General features: G+C 41.3%; 2 protein-coding genes across 10 annotated transcripts in view; one reads left to right on the top strand and one right to left on the bottom strand.

Moving 5' to 3' along the window:
• Positions 1-7,519, bottom strand: part of ZNF541 (zinc finger protein 541) — a 42,973-nt gene extending 35,454 nt beyond the window's left edge. Inside the window, exons 1-4 of one of the 5 annotated variants that reach the window (XM_030544462.1) lie at positions 7,469-7,519; positions 3,760-5,175; positions 2,462-2,867; positions 966-1,209 (exon numbers count right to left, since the gene is read on the bottom strand). In XM_030544462.1, coding sequence (XP_030400322.1) covers positions 966-1,209; positions 2,462-2,765 — 548 coding nt within the window. In that variant the 5' untranslated portion in view covers positions 2,766-2,867; positions 3,760-5,175; positions 7,469-7,519. Of the gene's footprint in view, positions 1-965; positions 1,210-2,461; positions 3,137-3,759; positions 5,176-7,468 lie in introns of those variants that run through there. The other 4 variants (XR_003998066.1, XR_003998065.1, XM_030544461.1 and 1 more) reach the window with 4 other exon arrangements.
• Positions 7,520-17,962: 10,443 nt separating this feature from the next.
• BICRA (BRD4 interacting chromatin remodeling complex associated protein) overlaps positions 17,963-25,785 on the top strand; it is a 128,287-nt gene continuing 120,464 nt past the window's right edge. For all 5 annotated transcript variants that reach the window (XM_030544380.1, XM_030544384.1, XM_030544383.1 and 2 more), the window contains exon 1: positions 17,963-18,092. The gene's annotated coding sequence lies outside the window, so the exon portion shown is untranslated. The remainder of the gene's footprint in view (positions 18,093-25,785) is intronic.

Below are 25,785 nucleotides of genomic sequence, written 5' to 3'. Positions count from 1 at the left end.
TTTGATACAGAAACCAGTGGGAAACAATGAATATGGAACACCACAATGCCCTTTCTATGGAGACACTTTTAGGGCAGAACACCACTTTCAAAGGACACATATTAATCCAAAATATGTCTGTATATAATACAGACTGAAACCTCCAGCCTGTTCCCTGGGACTGGCATTTGCACTGGTCCGATGTCCAGCACTGCTACATCAAGAAACCAGAATAGACCACTGAAGTTCCAATACTTCAAGAACCACTGGAGATCAGAACAAATGCTATACACCTCTACCTCGATATAACGCTGTCCTCGGGAGCCAAAAAAATCTTACCACGTTATAGGTAAAACTGTGTTATATTCAAACTTGCTTTGATCCACCGGAGTGCGCCGTCCCGCCCCCCCGGAGCACTGCTTTACCGCATTATATCCAAATTTGTGTTATATCGAGTCGTGTTATATCGAGGTAGAGGTGTATATACCATTTGAAAAATAGAATCCCAGTTATTAATGGTGTGGAAAATTAATCTTTAACTGCAGTTCACAATATATTGGCTGCTAAAACCACACAAGAATTGGCTGTCCAGTACAAGTACTTCCCACATCAGTAAGCTTTTCCCTGGACCACTGATCAGAAAGAAAAATAAAAGGTTCTTAGTTGCTATTGCGCAATACAAGCTTACCAAGTCTTCTGAAGCTGAACTATGTCTTATATGACCATGTGAGGCCCTTTCTGCAACAATATGCTCTGCAAATTCTAGAACTAACTTGCTTCTGCTACTGATATAGTTTTGCAGTGTAATTTGATGGGGTCTGCTGGCCTGACAAATGCCCACACCAAAGTACCAAGTAGTGTAACTGTGCATCTAAACCAAAGTGAAACAGGAAAATGAAGTACTACTGAAGTGAATTCTATCTACAATGTTTTAAACATAAACTGAACATAGTTTTATGCCTTTATATTAGTAAACGCCTACATACAGGTGGTCCTGCCGTTTAAAAGCCTTGCTGCAGATTTTGCAGATGTATTTCCGTTCCTGGCTGTGAGTCAGGTTATGTTTGCTAAGAGAGCTGGCACTGCTGAACACCTTCCCACAGAGACTGCAATCCAGGACAGGGTTTTGAGGAGAGCTGTGCTGATGCTTCCCTTTCCTGGCACTACCAGAACTGGACTTGCCTTCCTGTTCAACTTCTTTAGGTGCTGCTGGGATAGGAAGTCCCAATTCTAAATAAAGGATGAAAGTTATACTCATTAGATAACATATAGTGTCTTATTAAATTACCCCAATAATGTAAGGTTTCATAGATTTCTCTTTTTAATTCCCCTAAATTTTTCGTTCGGAGCCTAGTTACAGGATAGGGTAACTAGTGCAAGCATGATGCACCACAGTTTTGTGTCTTACAACGTAGCCTGTGATCTGCAAGACCACTGATATTCGAGGCCTCTGCCCTCACACAGCTCTGACAATGCACCTCAGTTGTGGTTTGCTATTTCAGTCCTGAATCTCTTGAGCAGTGTCAACTGAACTGAATTCTGCCATAATGCTTTCCCTCTTTTGGACAAAAATGGACATAGGAGACTCCTACAAATTATTTTGCACTTGTGATCTAATGAATATTTAAACCAAGGTCACCAAAGATGACTGACTAGTTAATAAATCCATTGAGCCACTAAGCTTACATTGTCTTCAAAAATCTAAGATTCATTACCTATAAACCAGAATAACAAAGGAGAGAGGTAGATATACTACAGATTTTATCAGTTGGCCTAATCAGTTAAATAAAAGATGCACCAAATTGTATCAAAAAATGTCTATCATTCTCTTATTTGAGTGCTCCCAGTTGTGTCTTTTTGTTTTTTCTGTCTTAATAGTTCCTCGAACTTTTGCATGATCACTGATCTGCATTAGCAGTGATGGTACCGTTCTTTCAAGAACAGTATTTTACTAAGGACATTCTCCTTTTAACTCCTAATTGCAAATTCTGGAGAAAGCCCATTCTGCTAAATCCATTTCTCAGAGAATTTGAACTACAAGAATTAAACAGAATGTCTCTTCTATGCTTCAGGGAAAGCTAGTAATGTAGATGTTAGCGGCATATTTAACAAATCTGTTACTTTAATGTTTTTAAATTTTCCATTTGCAGTTGGAGATCAAATTGCAAAGACTTTGAACAGAGATTGTATTCCTAGCCACGGTACAATTTTAAGGAAACAGAAACGTAGGGGAAATATTCCTATTTAATATTACAATAATTATTAGTAACTATTTTCTATAGAGCTATAAATACGCATGACAATTTACAAGACAAATAAAGACTGGCAAAATTTTCAAAAGCACCTAAGTGACTTAGAAGTCTAAGTCTCTACCCCAAAGAGATTATCACTAGGTTTACTGTAGCTTCTAAATTAACTACTGAAAAATTCTGGCTACACTGAACTATAAAATTACAACCAAAGGAGATTCCAATGTACTCACCACACAAAGAAGGCTGTGAGCCAAAGTCAGACTCATCAAGGAGTTTAACATAATCACAGTCCTTCACAGAATACAAAGACAGTGCATCTAAATTGTCCTCCAAAGTGTCATTAGCCATATCTGCAGCTGAAAGGCTAGGATCCATATCTAGGCTGCTTAGGCCAGTATACATTATGTCTCTTGTATCTGGACACAGCTTAAGGTTGAGAGTGTCACTACAGTTCAGCCCTTGACTCTCTGAAAATCCAGGAACATGCATCTCTGATTGGATGAAGTTTTCATCACTGAGGTGGTACTGGTCCATGTTTACCCACCTTTAATGTTTGGTCAGGGAATATGCTTTGGTTTCTGATAAACTAGGGCAAGACTCAGAGCTTGAAAACTGCATTAGTGTATAGCAAGATTCCTAAACAAAAGGTAACAGGAAAAAGTTACATAACAGAGATGAACAGATAATACATTTTAAAATGAAAGCAATACCAGTATTGATACATTAGCCAATATATAAACCAATCCTTATTATACAGGACTCAAGATAAATACTTCTGGTTTATATTTTAGATGGAAATATGCGCTCAAATTAAAAGTGCTTTCAAACAACTGGAACTTTGTATGTGTGGTTAAATCCATTTTGCTGTTTAAGCTACATTTATCATCATGAACAGACTGGGCAGAATTCATATTTTTTAAATATAATTTTGAGAGACAATATTGATGTTTATTTTTAAGCATTTTTTAAATTTGTATTATTTAAATTTTTACTGTTGCACAAAAATATGGGTTTTAAGCATTGTTTTCTATTTTTATCTATTTAATTTTTCATAGTTGCAGAAAAATATGGGGGTTAAGACAATAATTATTTAATGACAGTGTATACTGTGATTCAAAAAGTTAGTTTTACACCCGTTAAAACATAAACTGTCAATATCACATATCAAAACATACAAAATAAATATACTTAAATCAAATTCTAAAAAGCTCCCAAGCAGCAATTTTATTACACTTTCTATGCATAAATTTCAAATATTATCAATGGCAACATTTTTCATAGGTTTGTATATGTATGGTGAAATTGACATTTGCCAATAAAAATCTAATCCTTCCAAGCCTAGTCATCAACAACTCAATTAATTTAAGCCTGGTTTGCCTTAAACTTGATTGATGAGAAATTTGATCTTGATAAAATTATTTTAGGAAATGCAACCTGCAGAGAAGATATTCAAACCAAGTAAGCACACTGTATATGAAAAAAATTCATACACAATTGCACACAGCTAAATGCCAATCAGTGTATGTACCAGAACTAGTCCATAATTAAAATATGCCTGAATTATCTGTGAAATCTGAAGTTCCTTACAACCATCCAGTGCTGCTGCAAACATGAAAAAGTTCGCATTTATTCACTACATCATTCCAAAAAAATTACTGAATCTTATGTATTTCAACAGGGTCAAAAGATGTCCCACAAAAATGTCCCTGTTTATAAGTTTGTAACTGATGGTGCTATATGCCTAGAAAAAAGTAGGTCCAGGTTACAGGACCTGCTGAGAGGTGAATTTCATCCCGTCTGCATCATCTCTCTCTCAAACAGGACATATACATCTCAGAAGCACCACAAAAAGAATACGTTATTGCTGTATATCTAAGAATAAAGAATTTCCTCATACTACTCCTACCAAGGACAATAATATTTTCAAGGAACAGGTTCAAATTTTACAGGAGATGGAATAGTAAAAATTACACCTGGATTTTTGTTATAAATTCGTTTTAGCTATATGTACAGCATTGTATAAGTTGGGTATCCTTCCTTTGTTCCCCATTCTCATGTCTTGAATAACAGGAAAACATTTAAATCATGCCCCACCCCAATTTTTTAAAAATATTTTCCTTTTAAAGTCAAATGCATTCAATTTCTTTTTCTTAAAGGTAAGTTCTTCACCCTCTATATAGAAGCTTTCAAGTGCTTTTCTTTCTTTGTTTTAAGAAACAAAAAAGGCTGGAAAACGGATTTTAATTTTTTTGTAATAATTTGATAAAGTTACTGAAATTACATCTAACACTTCCATAGTGGGTCTGCTGCTCAAGCAAAGCTCTCATTTAAATCATTGAGAATTTTTGCCTAAGTAAGGATGGCAAGAACAGGGCCAAAGAGTTAAGGGAAAAAAAAGACAATTCTTAATTTTGTTGAACCAGTGGCACCCAAATTTGCAGAACTGGGGATAAAATTAACTTCTATTTCTATTTGTAGAGTGCTCCTCATCATAGCATTTAATGCCTAGTCCTGCAAAATTTGTGCTTAACTTTATGCATATTGGTCCCATTGATTTCAATGAGACTACTCGCATGCATAAAGTTAAGCATATGCATAAGCCTTTACAAGATCAGGAACTAAATTTGCCAGGAGCAAAAGCACTATAGCTAATTTACAGATAAAGGGCCCAGATATGAACACACTTATATCAGCAAAGCTACTCATGTGGATTTGGGCTCAATCACATCAGTTTTTTAAACTACCAATAAACATACATAGCCCTAATAATCTGCTGACACTCTAATCTATTTTGTTAGATTAAAAGCCTGTTGCTTGCATTAACCAGCAATCAAAACCTGAAGCTGATTGATTTGGTCTTCACACTGCTACAGATAGAAGGCAGCTGTGGACTGCATTTTAGAACTCTTCGGTCCACAGGTCACATTTTTAGGATTGTGAACTCCTGGGTCAAAAGAATTGAGAGAATTTCAGTTATACATAGTATTTTTTAAATTCATACTTTTAAAAAAAATTGGAGCGGTAAAGAAAAAAAAACACCCTTAAAATCCAGAATGTCATTTATAATGGGTGGGGGAAGGATAAATACTTTTTAACATGTTATCTCTGAGGGCTGAAGACTAATAAATACATTACAATTGCAGAGCTGTTTGGAATTTTTGTTGTGGGGGTCTGAACTGCATATTAGTAAGGAGGCAGAGCACATTATAACCAGGGTTGTAACTAGGCAATCTAGCCGCATGATAATGGGAGAACAGGGTATTAGGGACAGAGAAACATGACAGAGAAGCTGAGGTCACTATGTTTATGCTGTCAAGAAGGAAGATCGTGAGTTTATCCTAGGGCATGTCCTCCTCATTCTCATATGAAGAATAAGAGGGATGGTGGCAGCTGCTCTAGTCTGAACTGACGTGAGAGAAACTAAGTATTAATTAGCCATTGAACTAGTTGAATAAACTCAACTGAAGAAAATATTCTCTCTGCACCTGAAAAGGCTACTGCAGTTAAAAGCTGGTTGAGCATGTCAGCAAATTCTGGTTCTAGGTGCTTAGTCAGCAATTTCCACCAGTTCAGTGGTTTGACTTTAATCTTCAACAGCAAACGTGTACTACTTGAATTTTTTTAATTTAGTTTAAATTATTTTAATAGATTATAGTATATTTATGCCTTAATACAGGCTGATAACTTCAAATTTAATTTTCAATAGGTTTATTTTAAAAAGAAAAATGCATTTAATTTAAATAAAAAAATCTGATTTAAATTTCAAAAGAATCAAAACATTCTAAATCAAGTTTTATCCACTCTGACCCCCGGGGTCTATGCCAATAGAGGGCAGAACTCTGGCACTGTTGGGGATGAAGTGGGGGGTGATGAGAATGGAGAAGACTGCTGTCCATGGTAGCAGAGGGGGGAAGTTCCTGCTTGGGTGGGGATGGGGGGTTGCTCTTGCCCTGGCGGAGACTGGTACTACTTCTGGGGAGACTGCTCCTGGCTCTGGTGGTAGGACTCTGGAGATTCCTTCCCCTCGTGGGGATAAGACTGCTGCTCAAATTGAGGAGGGTGGGGCTCCTAGCTCTGATGGGGATGCAACCCCTGCCCCATATGGGCTGGGTACCTGCCCAAGATAGAGTGGTATCCCTGCACCTGGAGAGGATGGGTGGGAAGCTCCCTGCCCATGATAGAAGGAGGGTCCTTGCCCCTAGGGAGAATGGGCAGGGAGCCTGTGGTGGGGATGAGGGGGCATGGTGGACCCTGCCTTGGATGGGAGGGTCACTGCCTCTGGTGGGGATGGCCGAGGGCTCCCTGTCTGTAATGGGAGTGGGGTGTCCTTGCCCCTGGGGAGATTGGCATGAGGTTCTTAAGGGCGAGGTCGCTGTCCCTGGGGGCAATGGGGGGGCCCTGGGGGAGGGGTCCCTGTTGGTGACGGGGGATCCCTGCGGGTTGGATGGGGGGGAGGAGGAGTGGGGGGGTTGCTGTCCCTGGGGGCGATGGGGGGGCCATGGGGGAGGGGCAGGGGTCACTGTCCCTGGGGGCAATGGGGGAGCCCTGGGGGGAGGGGCAGGAGCCCCTGTCCCTGATGGGGGATCCTGGCAGTTTGGATGGGGGGGTCCCTGCCCCTGGGGGGATGGATGGGCGGGGTCGCTGTCCCTGGGGGTGGTGGGGGGGCCCTGGAGGGAGGGCGGGCCCTGTCAGTGAGGGGGCATCTAAGCGAGTTGGAGGCTGGGATCCCTGCTCTCAGTGAGCTGGGCGGGGGGAGTCCCTGCCTCTGGGGAGATGGGCAGGTGAGGTCCCTGCCCCTGGGGGGATGGATGGGCGGGGTCGCTGTCCCTGGGGGCGATGGGGGGCCCTGGGGGGAGCGGCAGGGGGCCCTGTCGGTGAGGGGGGATCCCGGCGGGCTGGACAGGGGGGTCTCTGCCCCTGGGGAGATGGACGGGAGGGGTCACTGTCCCTGGGGGCGATGGGCGGGGGGCCCTGTCGGTGGGGGGGATCCCGGCGGGCTGGGCGGGGGGGGGTCCCTGGGGGGAGGGGCGGGCGGGGTCTCTGTCCCTGGGGGGAGGGGCGGGCAGGGTCACTGTCCCTGGGGGAGAGCGGCGGGGGGCCCTGTCGGTGAGGGGGGGTCCCGGCGGGCTGGGCGGGGGGGTCCCTGCCCCTGGGGGGAGGGGCGGGCAGGGTCGCTGTCCCTGGGTCCTGCCGTGTCTCCGAATCAGGGGCCGCCCCACAGGAGGCAGCGACTTTACCCGTCGCCTCGCGCCCCTTCCCGCCTGCGCCGCCTCCGTCCGCACGCGGCGCCCCGCGCCGAGAGGGGAGGGGGCGGGAGGAGGAGCGGCTCCGCCTCGGTCACGTGGTGCTGGGAGCGCCTGGGCGGGAAAAGGGGCCGAAGGGCGGCGCCATGTTGTGAGAGGGCGAAAGGCGGGGCGGTGTGAGGGGAGGCGGAGGGGGTGTTTTGGGGAGGGGCTGTGGTGGGATAGGGAGGGGAGAGAAGTCAAGGGGGGAGCTGTGGGGGGCTGGGAGAAGGGAAGTGGGAGATATGGAGGGGGAGGAGGGAGGGGATAGGCAGAAGTGGCGCGGGGGTGATGGGGGAGGGATAGGGAGGAGAGGAGGGTAGGAGGGGACAGGGCAGGCCTTACAGCTAGAGAGAGGATGTGTAAGGGGAGGCATCAGGGTGTGGCGAGGAGGAGATGCAAAGGGGAGGTGCGAGGGGACTATGGAGAGAGGAAGGGGTTAAAGGGAAGGTGTGCGATGACTATAGGGTGGACGAGCTGTGAACAGCAGCTTAGGGGGAGACATAATGGAAGGTGGAGGTGGAGGAGTGAGAGGAAGTGTCTGGGGAGTGAGAAGTGTGAGGGAGGAGTATGAAGAGGGACATGTTGGGGGAAAGGGATTGCTCTGTAATGCGACAATGGGGAAAGAAGTGTGAAGAAAGAAGGGGTTGGTTAGAGGAGGGGATGGAAGGATGAGATGGCTGTGGGGGAAGTGTAAGGAAAGAGAAGAGGTTTATGAGGAGGAAGGTGGGGGAGAGTGTCACAGTGAAGTTGGGAGAAGGTAGGAGAGAGATATGGAGAAAAAGCCGATGAGACGGGGCTGTGACTGTTTCCCCCACTCTATCCCCCGCCTAAAGGTGGCTAAATTTAGTTGTCCCCTGAACATCTTGCTAAGGCAACAGCACATCACAAACCAGAAAAAAGAAAACTGTGATGAACTTACCCCTGCTTGAAATCAGGGTAAAGTGCAGCAGTTCTAATATTGGTTTATGGAGGTTTACTCTGCCTATGGTAGGGGTTTGCTCTGATGCAACTACACTGGTGGCTGAAAAGGAGGCAAATCACTAGTGTAGACAAGGCTATAGAGGTGAAGACTCCTCTTTTGTCAGCATGGATGCCAGTATCCCATTGTGGTGGTACAGGGTGATATGTTGCAGGAGGTGACAAGAGAATTGTACCATGCCTCATATGATTGCCAATAATTGTGGTTAACTGACAGTAATTAAACTGGGCCTAATTTGGAACTACTCTGCTCCTTGTGTAATTATGAACAGTAGTGCAACATGTAAGTAAAATGCCATAAGATCAAAATGGTAATGTTTTACTCCCTGTTTCAGTAGGTGTACATAGCTACACAGAGTGCAAGGGAATGAGGAACCAAGCCTAATGTCTTTATTCATGATCATGTTTATTAGTCTTGGTGTGATAACAAAATTCAAATTTGGGTGCTACAATTCTATTTAGTAAAACCCTTTTTTTGACAGTTTCATTTGAAAAAACAGCTGGTGTGTTCCATCCCAAAGGGGCTGCATTTCAGTGGTGGGTGAGGTGAAATCTCTGTGCATACTGATCAGTGAGATAAAAGTGATATTACGTTGATACTCGGTATTACATGTTTGACAAATGGTCAAAACTTTGGTTTTTGTATTTCAGCAGCTTCACACTGTAAATTTCTCTAATGTACTTTGGTTTTCAGCTTAAAACAACATCACCAAGAGAGATGGGAACTTCCACCATTTACCTTAATACAGTATCATGTTTAATTTATTTCCATTCAAATTTAAGGAAATAATAAAATATTCTTTTGATTATATAATTGTGACATTTGATACTATCCATCGCAGTTAAATGTAGATTTCAAAGTACTATCATCTTAATAGTTTTGGGACTGCCATGATGAGGTTGGTAGGACTATGTGTCATGTTTATATAAAGCCCATTTTGCACTGATGTAAACGACTACACAAGGTGCAGGGTTGTCCTGAACTAGGCTCAGTTTTATTACTGTGTCAGTTAACCGCAATTGTTGGCAATCAGATTCAAACATGGTACAATTCTGTCAAGTAGGTTTGGCTGAGAGTGACTCCCTGAACTTGAGGATGCATGGAGAGACCCCAGGCTTCCTATCTCCACCTCAGGTAACCAAGCTCAAAGCTGTAAAAAGTTGCTAGACACATTTCAGAAGAAAACAGATGGCAGCTTACTCTAGAAGCTGGACATGGAGTTTTGGAAATATAAGACATGCCCTGTGTATGTTTTAGTGTTTTTAATTGTTTGATTTGGAGTTTAAAGCCTATTAATCTGAACCAAGGGAATGTGTCCAGATATTTTGTTAACCTGTTTTATTACTGTTTGCACCAGAAAAACTGCAAATAAATCTCCAACCCCCAAAAAATCCAATTTTGAGCCATGTGGATCGTGAAACCACATATGTTATTCTCAATAGTTAAATTGTATATGTTCAGGATGGAGACTATCTTAACTTTTTTAAATTAGCGTTTAAATGTTTTTACTGTCAAGTTAGAAATCATAGGCCCAAATTTATTCCTAGTATGACTCCAAATCAGGCATGAATTCAAACCTATCTAAATTTAAAATGTTATTTTTTTCTGATATCACTACTCAGATGATTAAAACTTATGAGATTTTAAATGGCTTGTTTACATGTCATCATTATGTTGTTGGTTTTCTTTCCACACTTCATTTGGATTGGAACAAAGTAAACTAAATCAGTTACATTCTAGTGGCTGGTTCTAATTTTTTAGCAAAAACTGTCATATTTGATTTGCATGTTTTACAGAAAAATTTTTGAATCCAAAAGAAAGACATTTGAATGTACATTTTTATGTATGTGTGTATATATATATTTCTACCTAATAAGTAGAAATGTCTTCATATATATATTCACATGTATATATGAAAACATCTATTAATTAGCTTTTGTAAAATTTTTAAAAGCAAAGTTTAAATGTTGTGTTTAAACTATTAGGAGGAAGAGTGAGTCCTGTCTGTATAAACAAAATTAGTCAGGATCCTGTGTTTTCCTGGCAACTCTGCCACTGACCCACTGGGTGGCCTTGGATGAGTTACTTAATTTTTTTTTTTTTTGCCTGTTTGTCCTTTAATAAATTACTATTCTACTGACCCTACCTCATCGGGGAGTTGTGAGGCTTAATGAACTAATGTTTGTGTAATGATTAGAAATCCTCAGGTCTAGCAAAGCGAAAATGTTCTTATTGATAAGTATTCTTTAATTAATACCGTTCAATTCCTTTCCAAATTTACTTATGTTTACTATTAGTCTAAAGAACTGATGCAATTTTAATCCTGATGGAATAGCCTTCTGTCCCAAAATGTCTTCTAAGGCCATTATTGCTCCCTCTCTATCCATGAAAAAGCTCTATTAACTAATATTATAGTCCAGGTCATGCTGAGAGAAGAGTCCTCTGGAGTCACCTGAATCTCAGTAAAATAACTCAGAAGAGAAAAGAAAGGGGAAAACATCACAGAATTTAAAGTATGTCACCTATAATGCTTTTAAAACTGCAGTGACCCCAGTACATGCCTACTGTTATTGCAGTCTATTGGTTAAAGCAGGAACAATTTATGATTAGATAATTTGTATTTATAATTAAATGCTCAGTCTTTTGCCTCTCGTATGTGAATAGCCCTATTAAAATAGGACTGAAGATGTATTAGAGCTGTCCACCAGTGTCAATTGTCATTTTAAACGTTGTTATTTTAAAAAAGAACAAACAAAAATGCTTTTCTGGGACATTAATCCACATCTCTGAAGATGCAAGGTTTATAATACTCCTGGCTGATTTTTTACTGCTTTATTAGCAGCACACACACACGCATGCACGCACATACACACGCATGCACGCACACACACACACTTACTTTACAGACAGTTAAACTGAGGTACAGATGACCTGTTTCATCATTACACTGCACTTTGTATAGTAATTTACACCAAAGGAAAGTGGGTATAAAACGCTTCTGTAGCATTTTTGACTCACTTTGCACAGGTGTAAATGACTGCCCAAGGTACACAGCAATGGCGAGTTGGGCCCAGTAAGATTTACTGATTTGCGTGCTCTACAGTGGGACAGTGACATTTTAATTTATTGTTTAAAAGGCCAGATCTTCAGCTGTGAAATTGGTGCAACTCCATTACTAACAGTGGGGCTGTGAGCATTTGCTTTATTTGAGGATCTGGCTTGAAGCTGAAAAAGCTGTTTGAGATTTTTAGTTGATGGAAGGTGGTATGGCCTAGCGATTAGAGCACTGGAGTGTGACTCTGGAGACATAGGTTCTATTTCTGGCTCTGCCATGGGTCTGCTTTGTGAACATGGGCATGTGATTTTATCTCCTTATGCCACAGTTTCTCCACATGCAAAAAATGGGCATAATGATGCTGAGCTGAAAAAGAGCTCCATATAGGGTTGCCAAATTTCTGATTGCAGAAAACCAAACACCCTGTCATGTATTTATATAAGGGCAATATATAAATCCATGGTATGCCCACATCTCGAATATTGTGTACAGATGTGGTCTCCTCACCTCAAAAAAGATATTCTAGCACTGGAAAAGGTTCAGAAAAGGGCAACTAAAATGATTAGGGGTTTGGAGAGGGTCTCATACGAGGAAAGATTAAAGAGGCTAGGCCTCTTTAGCTTGGAAAAGAGGAGACTAAGGGGGGATACGATAGAGGTATATAAAATCATGAGTGATGTGGAGAAAGTGGATAAGGAAAAGTTATTTACTTTTCCCATAATACAAGAACTAGGAGTCACCAAATGAAATTAATAGGTAGCAGATTTAAAACAAATAAAAGGAAGTTCTTCTTCACACAGCACACAGTCAACTTGTGGAACTCCTTACCTGAGGAGGTTGTGAAGGCTGGGACTATAACAATGTTTAAAAGGGAACTGGAAAAATTCATGGTGGCTAAGTCCATAAATGGCTATTAGCCAGGAAGGGTAAAGAATGGTGTCCCTGGCCTCTGTTCATCAGAGGATGAAGATGGATGGCAGGAGGGTGATCACTTGATCATTGCCTGTTAGCTTCACTCCCTCTGGGGTACCTGGCATTGGCCACTGTCGGCAGACAGATACTGGGCTAGATGGACCTTTGGTCTGACCTGGTACAGCTGTTCTTATGTTCTTATATCCCTTCCCCAAGGCCCTGCCCCTTTTTCAAGGCAAGGACCCCGCTCACTCCATCTCCCTTGCTTGCTCTCCCCCACCCTCGCTCACTCACTCATTTTCACTGTGCTGGAGCAGGGTGTTGGGCTGCGGGAGGGGGTGCGGGCTCTAGGGTGGGTCTGGGGATGAGGGATTTGGGGCGCAGGAGGGAGCTCTGGGCAGAGGGATGGGTCTGTGGGTTTCGGAGTGTGGGAGGGGGCTCCTGTCTGGGGCAGGGTGTTGGGGTGTGGGAGGGAGTATGGTCTCTGGGCTGGAAGTGCAGACAGAAATGAGGGGTTCGTGGTGCGGGAGGGAGCTCTGGGCTGGGGCAAGGGGTTGGGTCACAGGAGGGAGTTTGGGGTGCGGGCTTCGGGCAGTGCTTACCTCAGGTGGCTCCCAGGAAGCAGATGGCATGTCCCTCCAGCTCCTAGGCACAGGAGTGGCCAGAGGCCTCCACCCTGCTCCATGTGCTGCCCCCTGTCCAACCAGTGGAAGCTGCAGAGCTGGCGTTTGAGGCGGTGCCTGCACCACGAGCACAGGCAGCGCGTGGAGCCCCCATTACTGCCCTTGCATCTAAGAGACAGAGGGACATGCAGGCTGCTTCTGGGAGCCGCGCAGAGTTGGCCATTGCGGCCAACCAGGCATTACAGTTGAAAACTGGATGCCTGGTAACCCTAGCTCCATGTGGCTCAAAAGCCTGTCTCTCTCACCAATAGAAGTTGATCTAATAAAAGATATTACCTCACCTGCCTTGTCTCTCTTTTTTAAAGCACTTTGAGATCTAATGATGAAAAGCAGTAGGTATTATTTTCACTGAAAGGTACTGCAGAATTACAAAATATTATTTTAACTTGTCCCCTTCTCTAGTTTTGAACAGTAGATTTGTTGGCCAAATTCTCTGGTAGTATGAATGCGTGACACTGCCCTGAAGTCAGTGGAACTGCTCTAGTTATTCAGAATGGCAGGACCTAGCTGTGGGGGAAGCCTCTTGTCACTCTAGTCTAAAGTTTTTTGTTTTGTTTTGGGGGAGTTGTGCTTGTTTTTTAAGTGTATTGAAAAAAGAAGGGGAAATGACTGTAAAGTTAGGGAAATGTAATACAATTTAAAAATCGGTCTTTCTTTAAAACCATCAGTATCACCTTCTTCACATTTCAAAATGTGCCCTGTGCATGAAGAGCTTGGTTGCTGATAACATCCTTTCAAGCAGGAAGTTGGTTTGAGCCATCTTGCCTCATGCCTAAGCCTAATTAGCAATTATTGTGGCTTCTTGCCAGGATTTCTGGACAAGATAGACTTAATTATACTTATTAAACTTTTCAGGTTGGGGTGGAAAAGCTCAAGGGAAAAATATTGTTCATGTGTGAATAAGGATTCATTTAATAACTTAAAATTTACTCTATAAGCAGTTCTGATTATGCAGAATGGAATGTAGGTATGAAGAGGGAACAACAACATCCTTCATCTTCATTTCCTTTCACACACATTATATTCAAACTATTTTGTGTTCAAAATTCCTGTACAGATTTGACAGTAGAAGCCATAGCATGGCCCTGTGTGCTTCATTAAAAGTTACATTCCTGATTAGCTTAGCTTTCAGCAGTTTGGCAGGCTGATCACAAGACCATTTACAGCTGTGAAATATAGATGATGCTGAGGCTGCAGGCGGCTACTACGCTGCAAACCCCCTTCTCTCTCTCCTCCCTCTGTTAAACTGTCACTGCACTCAGTTTGCACTGCACTTTTATAGTGTAATGCACCAAGCTAAACCCTTCCATAGTCCCACCCAGGTATAAACAGAATGTATATCTAATTCAAATTCAGCCAATCAAAGGGTATAAACAAAGCAGAAAGCCCTGCCTCTTGATTATTAATTACTCACACTGGTCAATCACATTTAACCTGTCTAATCAGGATTCAGGGTGATGCATATAGCCCTTCCCATTCCTTTCTGAGCTGCTCCACTTTTGACCAATCAGGAAAGGTCTTTCTCTCTCTGGCAGAACCAGTTTTTAATTGGTATGCTGAGGACCCTTGCTTGAGCTGTACTTTGTGCTGCCTGAACACAGAGTCAGTTTGAGATTGTGCTTGAATGTACAGTAGTATTAGCAGCATTTAGTATATAAACTCAAAGTATGTAGATTGCTTAAATGTGCCTGCTCTCAGTGTATGTAGCTATGCTTAATATCAGTCATAAGATTTTGCTGCCTACTTTGGCTTTCATGGCCAGTTATGAAAAAATAAAAGATTGTGAACATGTAATATAATTAAATGAATGACATTTTATTTTTTGTCCTAGCATTAATTAAGGACCTGATCCTGCAAACATTTACTACCTAGTACAGTGCTTACTCTTAGTGGGAAGTCTTTGCAGAATTTGGCCCTAAAACTGTAAGTAATTGAGACATTTTTTGTTTTTTTAAATACAGCATTTTGTTTTATATCCAACTTGGTATTAAAATGTTAAAGAGGACATACGTTACAAAAAATCCTTCCTTTCTCTGGTGAAACTATGCTTATAATTCCTTTTCACAGTAATTGACTCCCCTCGGGAAGACTGGTGATATTACAGTACTTCTTCAGTTTAACCTCTTAGCCAGTGATACCATTACTAGAAGGGGATAGGGAAGGATTATTTTTAGTATGTAATTTTCCAGTTAACCTGCTGAATGTAACTGGTCCTCGCTCAATATGTGAGACCCTAAGAGTATGTGGTTAGTTTACCCCTAATTTCTAAAAATACTAAAAAATCATTATTTCAATAATTTTGATTATGAAGTACAGTTATAATAAAAATTGTCATTTAAAACAACTGACTACTGTGGCAACTACAAATGGCTATGAGAAGTAATTTTCTCTTCCATACCTGTAAACTTTTTTTTTTTAAATCAACTGCTATGAACTGCTGGGCAATCTACAATCACAGTAGCTAATACTGCTTGCCTCCAAGGAAACCTTTCTTTAGAGTTAGAAAGAAGTACATCCCTTTGTAACCACCTGTGAAGTAACAAAGGCTCTAATCTCTCAAACACTTATGCACATGCTTAATTTTAAGCACATGAGTTAAGGAAATTAATGTTTCCAGAGCTGCAGCTGATGTGATATACCAGGAAGGCACAGTATGAATATAATTATTAATTGGTAATTAGTACATACCAGGGGTAAAATTCTGGCCCCACTGAAGTCAGTAGAAGTTTCAGTGGGGCCATGATTTCACTCCAGATCTCTTCTAAATCAAGATTTTGTACAGTGGGAATTAGCTGATGAAATTTATCTTATAAAAGTAAGATTAATTATTACCCAAGTCCAGAAAACCTATTTTCGGGAAGGAAAGCAGCAGTCATTAAATATTAACCGTATACATAAATTAAAATTGTATTTACTTGCATGATATTTTTCTTTGCTTTCACAGAGCAGTGGTGTGTTTGTGCTGTCTGTTGTGAACAGGTTAGTTTTAATAAGTTTGTTTTTGTGATTAGTAATAGAATTACTACTTCGCACTTGTTCATGTACATTGTGCATCCATTAAAATGATTAAATACGTTTGTATTGGTTTATTTATCTGAGACACTTTATTGCTGCTACAGAAAGCTGAAGTGATTATGATCTAGAGAATGAATTACATCAAAAGTTTCTATAGCTACTAACCATTCCAGTTTTCATTGAAGTCATATTTTCCTTTTAAGTTGAGTGAGATGAATCCAACTGCATTGATGTAGTTGGCAGAAAATGTTGGTGCTTAATAAGTAACTGTAGCAGCAACATTTTAAACTTAGTAATGATATTGATTTTATGGTCCCTTACAAACTTTGCAAACTACAGATACATGTTTTTAACATTTAAAATAATGTTTAGGAAGTATATATTTTTTTTAATAAAGCACTATACAAAAATTTATAAGCTTGTTCTTATGATTCTTAGGCCTTGCTCCTGTAAACACTTACATAAATGTTAAAGTTTAAGCACGTGTGTTGTCCTGTTGACTTCAGTGGGACTATTCAGATACTTGAAGTTAAGAATGAGTATACATTTTTCCAGGATCAAGGCCTTTAACCCTGACTATGCAGTGAGCTCTACATGGATGGATTCCAGGATTGGGGCCCAAGGGCTAATTAAACAATAAAGACAATAATAACTATCAAGTTGAAAACCCTCAAACAGGGATTGAACCTGCTACTATTGAAGTCAGTGATAAATGCCTATTGATGCTAATAGGATCAGGATCAAGCCTTTTAAATACATCTTATCTTTCCACACACTCCCATTCAAATGATGAATGATCCTGTAACTTAGAGAGAGAGTAAACTTGCTAAATTTTATTTATTTGAGGTCCAAATTCGAGAGGTGCTGGTCACTCCTCAGTCCCCACTGTGGATGGAACCCTTTACATCTTGTCTATTTTAAGGAAGATTTTGAAACATGGTGGGATCCCTAGTGTAGAGATCCTGCCATCTGTGACATAATTTTCAGAACCATGTTGAAGGGAGTTGCTTCCAGAAAAGTTAAATGACAGTGAGCCCCAATGCTGTAGTGATTTGTGCCCTAGATTGGGGCTTATATCATTTGATCCTCTGGGAAGCAAGTCTGTTCCACGCTGTTGAAATTGTGGAAGTAACCAGCTGGCTGTCTACCTTGAGTTGCTAACAGGAGTGTTTGCAATGATTAAAAAAATATATATATATTTTTACTATAGATGGGGCCTGAGACTTTAATTTTGCGCTTGTTTCAAAGACAGTTTTAAAACTATCTGTTTGATAAAGGGATTTTGAAGTGTTTCGTTGAGATCTTCAGTGGGGCAGCATGGTATAAGACATTTTATTGTGTCATTGAGAACGTCTTTACATAAATACGTTTTAATCTCTAGTTAGGCTGCAACAGTTTGGAGCAGGGAGCTTGGCTTTTTAAAAATATAAAACATAGGTTTTTAAGTGCTCTTGAAATAATATATATCCAGATGCTGCAAAATGTTTCTTCATATGAGGGAGATGCATTATAAACTGCCTTAAAATTACATTTGAAAAATGAACGCGATTTGGCACGTCTGCCTCTTTAAATCATACTCATTCCAGCTTGACAGCCCTATGGTGTTTCTCTGCCGTTCTCACTTGTGTGTGTGGCTATTTTGAAAGGGGGGGCATCACAAATGTAAATCTTTTGAAAGGGGTGGGGGCAAGTTATACCTGATTTTTTTTTGTAGTAGAGGTAAGTGACTTTTTTTAATAAATGAAATAGTATTACAGTCGTTATTCTCCCTCTCTTCCTCCCTCTCGTACTTTGCATTTTAGGAAGCTCTGTTGAAATGTAATCAGGCAGTGAGCTGAACCTCTATGTGTCTGTGCCTGCCGGGGTCCTGCCTCCGGAGCCCGTGCGGGGATGTCTCGGAGACCCCGCGCTGACTGCTGCTCAAACATCACGGTGAGTTTGTTACAATGTAGCAATTTCTCTTTAAATCTCTTAACTCTCTCTACCTGCAACTCAGGGCTGTGACAGGGCGAAAAAAACTGGGGAGGAGGGGGGGGAAGGGAGCCTTGCACCCCTCCTAGGGTAACATCCCTGTTCCCTTTCCATTGCTCCCCCAATCCAGTTCCCCCCCAAACAGCCTCCTGTTACTGCGTCTGCAGGTCACGTCTGCAGAATACAATGTAGCTTTATAAAACGATACATAACGTTCTATCGTTCCCTGCACAGTCACAGCAGTGGAAAGAGGGGTGCTGGGTGCTCCTTCCTCAGACCCCCACAACCTTCTGGAATCACCCTTCTCCTCCTCTCCCAGTAAAGGGGTGGGGGCTTTGGAGAGGAAAAAAATGAGCTGTTAGTTTGCAGTGTTGGATGGTTATGACTTCGTTTTGATTTCTCGGTTGAGGTGGTAAAGCCATCGTCTGTCTCTGTTACCCCGCCCCCCACTCTTCCCAAGTAAAAACCAAAAAGGATGCCCACGGATGGGTCTTATCTTATGCTCGATTTTAGAATAAATGTTTTAATGGAGAGGTGAAGCAAAACAGATTTGCAATGTCAGAATAAAAAAGCTTGATCTTGATGGTTGCTGCTCTGCAAGATATTACAAACGGTACATTGGTATTTGACATGGGATGGTAAAATCAAGCCTGGAGCTCCACTGAGGAGAAAAGACCTGCCAGTTAAGGGTTATCCTTCCCTTACTCCTCCCTTATGAAATTTCAGACTTGTGTTTTTGGCATTGTTTTGCAAACCAGTGTGTGTCTGCTCAGCACTGATTTATTAAAAAAAAAAAAAAGAAGAAGAAGAAGAATGCAGTTCAACATGGTTACAGTGTCTGGTAAAGAAAACTAAATGAACATTATTAACCTTTTTTGCAAATGGGTGTCTCACTACTTTTTTGTGGTCCTGAAGTTTGGCTGCATACATTTAAAAAATACATTTGGTAAATAAACCTGCAATTGATTATATTCATGCTCAGCACATTTTCCATTTGTGTGCCTATTATGGCTGGACTTAAATTTTAGGTGGCAAAAAATATTTTTGAGAGAGCATTACCCCTATTTTGGGTGGTAGAGGGACATTTTTATTATAAAACACAATATGTTCTGCTCATCTTTTTCCTGTAGTTTTGCATATCTTCCTTATTGTCAAATCTGGTAGTTTTCTGCTAGAGTTTATCCAAATATCTGTATATTTTAAGGTGTTTTTGGTAAACAACACGCATGCTTCACTGAAAAGTACTTGAACTTTGCTGAGGTATATAAACTTATTTTAACCCAAAGTATAACTGAGCTTTTCCAAACCAGTTCAGATTGACTGGGACTAAGTGTGTTGTATTGACTGATTCTTTCTCTGTGATTGACTCAGAGTTCTGGTCAAACTCATGTTGTCTGTATTGCTCTGCTGTGGTATTTCTGTGAGTACAGGTGCTACTTGTCAAAATTCTGTTTACTACCAAGTACACAAGGAAAGGTGTTTGGAAATATCTTTAATGGGGCTGAGATGCACTGATTCTGTTGTGCTCAGGTTAGGTTTTGAAATGGCATTTTAAAAATAAGATCACATTATTGTGCTCCATCATCCACAGAAGTGTGTCTAGGGTTTTATTGCTTTTCAACACTAACTGCAAAACTAAAAATATCTTTAATCCATATTTTATTATTAAAATAATTGCACTAAACGTCTATGATCTTTCTAGAACAAAAAGTCAAAGTGACATGGGTGGCTTTATTTTATTTGATATTTAGCCTCATTAATTGTTGAGCTTCAGAATAATAGACATGTGGATGTTTCCTTTTTAAGTGCTTGAGCAGTCAAGTATTTTGCTGTAATGAATCTACTTGTGAATTTTTACAGATTACATCATATAGTGTCAAAATCCTACAGTAGTCTCTGCATTCTGTTCTTTTGTGTTCTTGCTAAGCAGAGCATTCAGTTATAATTGTAAGACTAATGCAACTTTTAAAATTGATGAAAGAAAAATTCAAAGCTGCTGCATTTCTTCCTTAAAGAGATCTGATTCCAGAAATGAAGAGTGTAATTGATTGTTCAGGGCTGCTATTTTCATGGCTCTAGTTTAGGCACATGTGGCATTTGCATGAATGCTCCTTAGCAGCGCCAAAGTTCCTGTCTTTTGCCAAATATTATTTGCTTCTTTGCCATTTGGTGCAGATCCACATTACTGTGCCAAGTGGGAACTGAAAGTTCATAATTTTTTTTTATTTTTTTGGTTCTGTTCCAGGAGTAAATATATTTCTCATACTACAGCTAAGAATGGTTTGGGAGAATCAAAGTTAATTGAAAACATTAAAATATGTTGTTCTTCTATTTTATTTGGAACAGAATTACCATAGCATCCCTTTTCTGAAAACCAAACACTGCTCTCTGTTTCAGAGCCTTAATATGTGAAATATAAAACAATACATTTTTAGGTTCTCCCTACCCCACTCCCCTGTTGTAGCTTCACCCTGAGTATGGAGGCTAGGGCCTTTACAGATATTATTTACAAAGCATAAAGGAAATATTCAGTGCCTAGAGAAGGTAGCCTTGGTACATCCCTCAAAGTTCATAACCCCACCTTTTGTTTTAATAATGTGCCACGGTTTAGGAACTATGGACAGACCAAGTAATTTGAAAGTGCACACTGACTTCTCTACTTTTAATAACCTGCTTACTTTTGACCTAGAATTTTCATTCCATGATTTTTGTAAAAAGTCATCCAAGGTCTCCATTGTGTGCAGAAAAATCAGGAAAATCATTTATACGGCATCCAAAGTGCATCCTAGGTGCTTTACAGGCAAATACAATAAATACAACTCTCTGCCCTAAAGAGCTTACTATCTAAACCCCCAGTCCTGTGGTGTGATGTGGCTGGAAAGACCCCTGTGCTCTTATACTCAGCAGGTTCACTAGGATTCTGTTTTCACTATCTGCTTCCCATCAAGTTCCAACACTGGGGCCTAAGGCCTTGATCGTGGAAACATTTAGGCATGACTTCACTCATGTTTATCTCCATTAATTCAGCATGACTACTCACTGAGTAAAGTTGTACATGTGCTTAAGTGTTTACAGGATCAAGTCCTAGTTACAGACATAACTCCACAAGTGGAAGTGATAAATTATGAGGGAAATAGGATGAAGGAAGGACAATGGTTGTTATTGTTTGAATGTCTTGGTCACATGTTTTATATGCTCATACATAAATATACCTTTCTATATTGTGATAAACATCAATATTTTTAAACTGTAGTATATTCATTTTAATGTATTCTTGGAGAGTAAGTTAATGGCTAGGATGAAGCTTTTTGGCAAGGGAATTTACATGTATAAAAAGAGACAGTTGCCTTTTTTAAGACTGAGGGAAATTATAGATAATGCAGCATGCTGTTTAGATTTCACCCCTTAACAATTTTATTTTAAAATATATGAACATGTTACACCTCAACTCTTTAAAGGATTGGTACTAAGTAAAGAATAAATAGTTCTCCAGGTCCAATGGGAATAAAATGTAGATGGAGATAGATTTGGAGAGGTTAGAGAAGATAAAGATGCCACGTTTAGTGTTAGTTTTCCTAACTGTGGCTTTTTCCTTTGTCATGCATTTTCCCTTACAGTGTATGTCCACGGACATGGTTTGTTTTTCAAACAGCTATCTTCCTCCTTTATTTTTCCGGAATAAAACTACTGCTTCTGCTTAGAACTATTTATAATTAGTCACTTGCCCTCAATTGATATGTTTTTGCATGTATGGTAAATCCAATTAATATTAATCTGCATCCATTGGCTAGGGTTGTCAGTTTTCTAATTGTGCAAAACCGAAAACCCCTGTCCCTGCCCCGAGCCTCCACCCCTTTTCCGAGGCCCTGTCCCCACTCACTCGCTCCCCCTCTGCCCCTGTCGCTCACTCTCCCCCATCCTTACTTTCACTGGGCTGGGGCAGGGAGTTGGGGTGTGGGAGGGGGGTGAGGGCTCCATCTGGGAGTGCGGGCTCTGGGGTGGGTCCTGGGATGAGGGGCTTGGGGTGCAGGAGAGGACTGCTGGGGGCGGGGGATTGGGGTGCAGGGGGATTGGGCTCTGGTCTGGGGGTGCAGGCCCCAGGTGGGTCCAGAAATGAGGGATTCTGGGGCAGGGGGTTGGGGTGCAGAGGATGAGGACTCTACCTGGGGGTGCAGACTCTGAGGTGGGGTTGAGGATAAGAGGTTTGGGGTGCAGGAGGGGGCTCCGGACTAAGGCCAAGGGATTCAGTGTGTATGTGGGTGGTGGGCCCTGGCATGGGGCCAGGGATGAGGGGCTTGGGGGCAGGAGGGGGCTCAGGGCTGGCGAAGAGTGTTGGGGGAGGGGCTCTGGGAAGGAGTTTGGGTGTGGAAAGGGACTCCAGGCTGGGGGTGCTAGAGGAGGTTCGGGGGGTGGGGTCCCAGCGGTGCTTACCATGTTTCCAGGAAACAGCCACCAGGTCACTGCAGCCCCTAGTGGGCGGCCAGCCAATGGGATCTGCGGAGCTGACACTAGGAGCAGGGGCAGCACATGGAGCCTCTCTGGCAGCCCATGTTCCTAGGGACCACAAGGATCTGGCAGCTGCTTCCAGGAGCCCTGTGGAGCTAGGGCAGGCAGGGAGCCTGTATTAGCCCTGGGCCCCTGCACTGCCGTCCGGACTTTTAACAGCCAGCCAGCAGAGTCCCTTTTTGACTGGGCATTCCGGTTGAAAACTGGACGCGTGGCAGCCCTACCATTGGCAGGAGACTAGACCCTGTAAACTAGGCTCAGCTTTCACTTGGGTTCTCTCAACCGTGCAAAAGGTTGACACCAAATAGAGAAGTCCTTTCAGGAAAGAAGAACATGCAGAATATATATGTACAAATGTCACATAAATACTGTAGAATCTCCATAGAGTGAATTTGAATCTAGGTACATTCCATTGTGCACTAGATTGAAAATCCTAAATTATTTCATATGTGCAAACTGCAGTGCCAGTTCTAAACTACTTCATTGTTGTGCTGTGAATTTTCACTAGTATTTCATTGTGCAGTTCATATTTTTCTATGTACTGGTCAGGCTATATTCCACCATTCACAATACTTTGTTTAAAAGAAACATCACAACCAATTCCGATTGGGTAATGTTGCATCTGCACTATACAGTTATACTGTGTGCTTTTAAAATGTTCATATTGGCCTGTGTGACTGGCACATTTCGGAGCCTAAACTGTGTGTCCTACTTCAATTGTATTTATCCCCTTGTCCACACATCTTTACAGTATAGTAAAACAGTGCAAGCACATTGCCTTCTGGAAACCTATCCCATCGTTCTTGACACAGCCATAATGCATAGTAACTTGTGGAAATATAGAAAACAGACCAAAAGTTTCCAAACGAGTGACTAGTGTACTATGGGACTGTGGAGGGCTAACTGGAATGTGCTAGCGAGTTTACCAGCGCTTCTTGCCTTTGTTAGCACTGTAACATCACAAGTTAGTACTGGCTAAGATCAGAGATTATTTAGACTTGTAGAAGGGCTGACGTAAACAGTATAAATAAAATATGCCTTTAGAAAGTTTATATGTATGCCAAACATACATGGGCTAATGCTATGTAATATGCCCAAATTCTCCAGTGTGGACAAGGTGTTAATCTTCCTGTTACGAGAACTGCTCCCATGCATTGGCGACTATATTGGTAGTCTCAGTAGAGAACCTGAATTCTGATGTGGAGACTGAGCTATTTTCTTATCTCTTGATGTGTTGCTTCCAGGTGAGGGTCAAGCCAATTGGTGGGGCAGTGGAGAGGAAGTCTCTGAGGAAGGTTGAGATAGGCTAGATAGGTTGAGGACTTCAGTCTTCAGTGTTGTCAAGCTACAAACCTTTGCCGTTCCGAATGCAGTTACACACCACTCACAAAAAGCACCATTACTAATATCTTGTTGTTCACTACCACCAATGCTCTGTTACTTTATATACTCATAATACTTTGTATTGAGGGCTCCAGAGTGATTTACTGGCAGGCATTAGAATAATCAGGAAGGTAAATATATTCTGTTACACAATCTAGAGGGGTAACTTCATAAATCACTTACATTAGGGACTGTCTCTTTCCATGTTGGGTCTCGAAGGAAGGAGGAAATTGTGCCTTCATCTATGTGCACGACTCCCATTAAAATAAATAAAAACCTTGCTAATATGCATTTGAAGGTAGCATTTGTCCCTCAAAGAACCACTGTTTCAGAGGCAGTTCTGGTGCTGAGACAAACATACCAGCAGTGGTACAATACTGGCTGTCATTCATTAGTAATTTTCAGTTATCAGTAATCTCTGCAGGGTTGTTTTGTCTTTTTCTTCCTTTCTTTGAGTAACATTTGATTTCACCTGCCTTAGCTGTTAACCATCAGTGGTATCAGTTCAGCCCAGAGCAGTGTTGCCTTCTCATAATTTCTGGTTGGAAGCCATCCACTATTGCATTCTGGCTTTCTCAAAGCTGGGGTCTCGCACATCTATTCAGAGTCTTCTGTAGGAAACATTCAAACAGGTTGATGGCACGCCATAGACTCCTTTAAATATGACAACTCAGAATACACCTTCAGAGATTCCCTCCTGCCCCCAAGGGCTTTGGAACCTCAGCTATAATTGTCATCCTTTCCATAGCTGTCTCATAGCAAAGAAATTTTCACAAGACTAAACTTTTAATGCAGTAAAGAGATACATAGTCAGTCTTCTCACGCTCCCCGCCAACTAGAATAAGGACAGCCTGTTTTTGTAAATCATCCTGGTCACCACTAAGATTCATAATCATATAATTTTCATCAAAAGTACAAATCACAAATAATAAAATGACCCAAGCCGCCTTTATCATCAGTGGATTTTATGTGTGGTATAGAGATGTTGGAAGATGTTTGAGGTCTTGTCAACACTGGGGATTTGTCCTGATCTCATCCACTGGTGACCAGCCACTGAGTAACTACACTGGTATGAATCCCTAGCATAGACAGGAAAACCCCCTCCTTGATACTAGGGTATGCTTCCCTGATGCAAATAGCAGACTTCCCTGTCTACCTCAGGGGTTTGCACCATTGTAGCTATGCTAGCTGCTGTTCGCCAATGGCTGAAATCCTCAGTGGACTTCAAGGACTTTAACAAGGCTTAAAAATGTTACCTGATACCTGCTTACCTTAGGACTAAGCTTATTAGTCAAGATGAAAAATACTTGCCCTCCCCAAAGCCACATTCCTGCTGCAGTATAAAGGACTAAAAAAGTTGTGTACTGTATTTAATTGTAACATATTGTTAATCAACCTTCTGTTTAACAAGTCTTTTCAAATATAACTTGCTACTGGAACTGATTGAATAGCAGAAAAAATGGAATATATTTGCTGAGTTATACCAGTATTAATGTAGCATTATATTTGCCAAACAGGATTTTTCCAGCTATAGAGATGGTCTCGTACCACAAAAACTCTAGTTTTGCCAATATTCATTTTAACCCAAATTAAAACAATCAAATAATATATTTACCATATCTCATTCAAACACTCCTACTTACTACATCTCTTGCTATTGTTCCATTTCTTTCCTTTCCTGTCTCCACTTTCTCTTTTCTATAATAGATCATGGTATATCCTTTCCTGAGTTGTCTTTGGCGTGTTTCCTTTTTCTTTCTCTCTC

Source organism: Gopherus evgoodei, unplaced genomic scaffold (genome assembly GCF_007399415.2).
Source record: "Gopherus evgoodei ecotype Sinaloan lineage unplaced genomic scaffold, rGopEvg1_v1.p scaffold_34_arrow_ctg1, whole genome shotgun sequence".
NCBI classification, from domain to species: domain Eukaryota; kingdom Metazoa; phylum Chordata; order Testudines; family Testudinidae; genus Gopherus; species Gopherus evgoodei.
The sequence above is the reverse complement of the archived record's forward strand: the minus strand, read 5'-3'. Positions and strand labels throughout refer to the sequence as shown.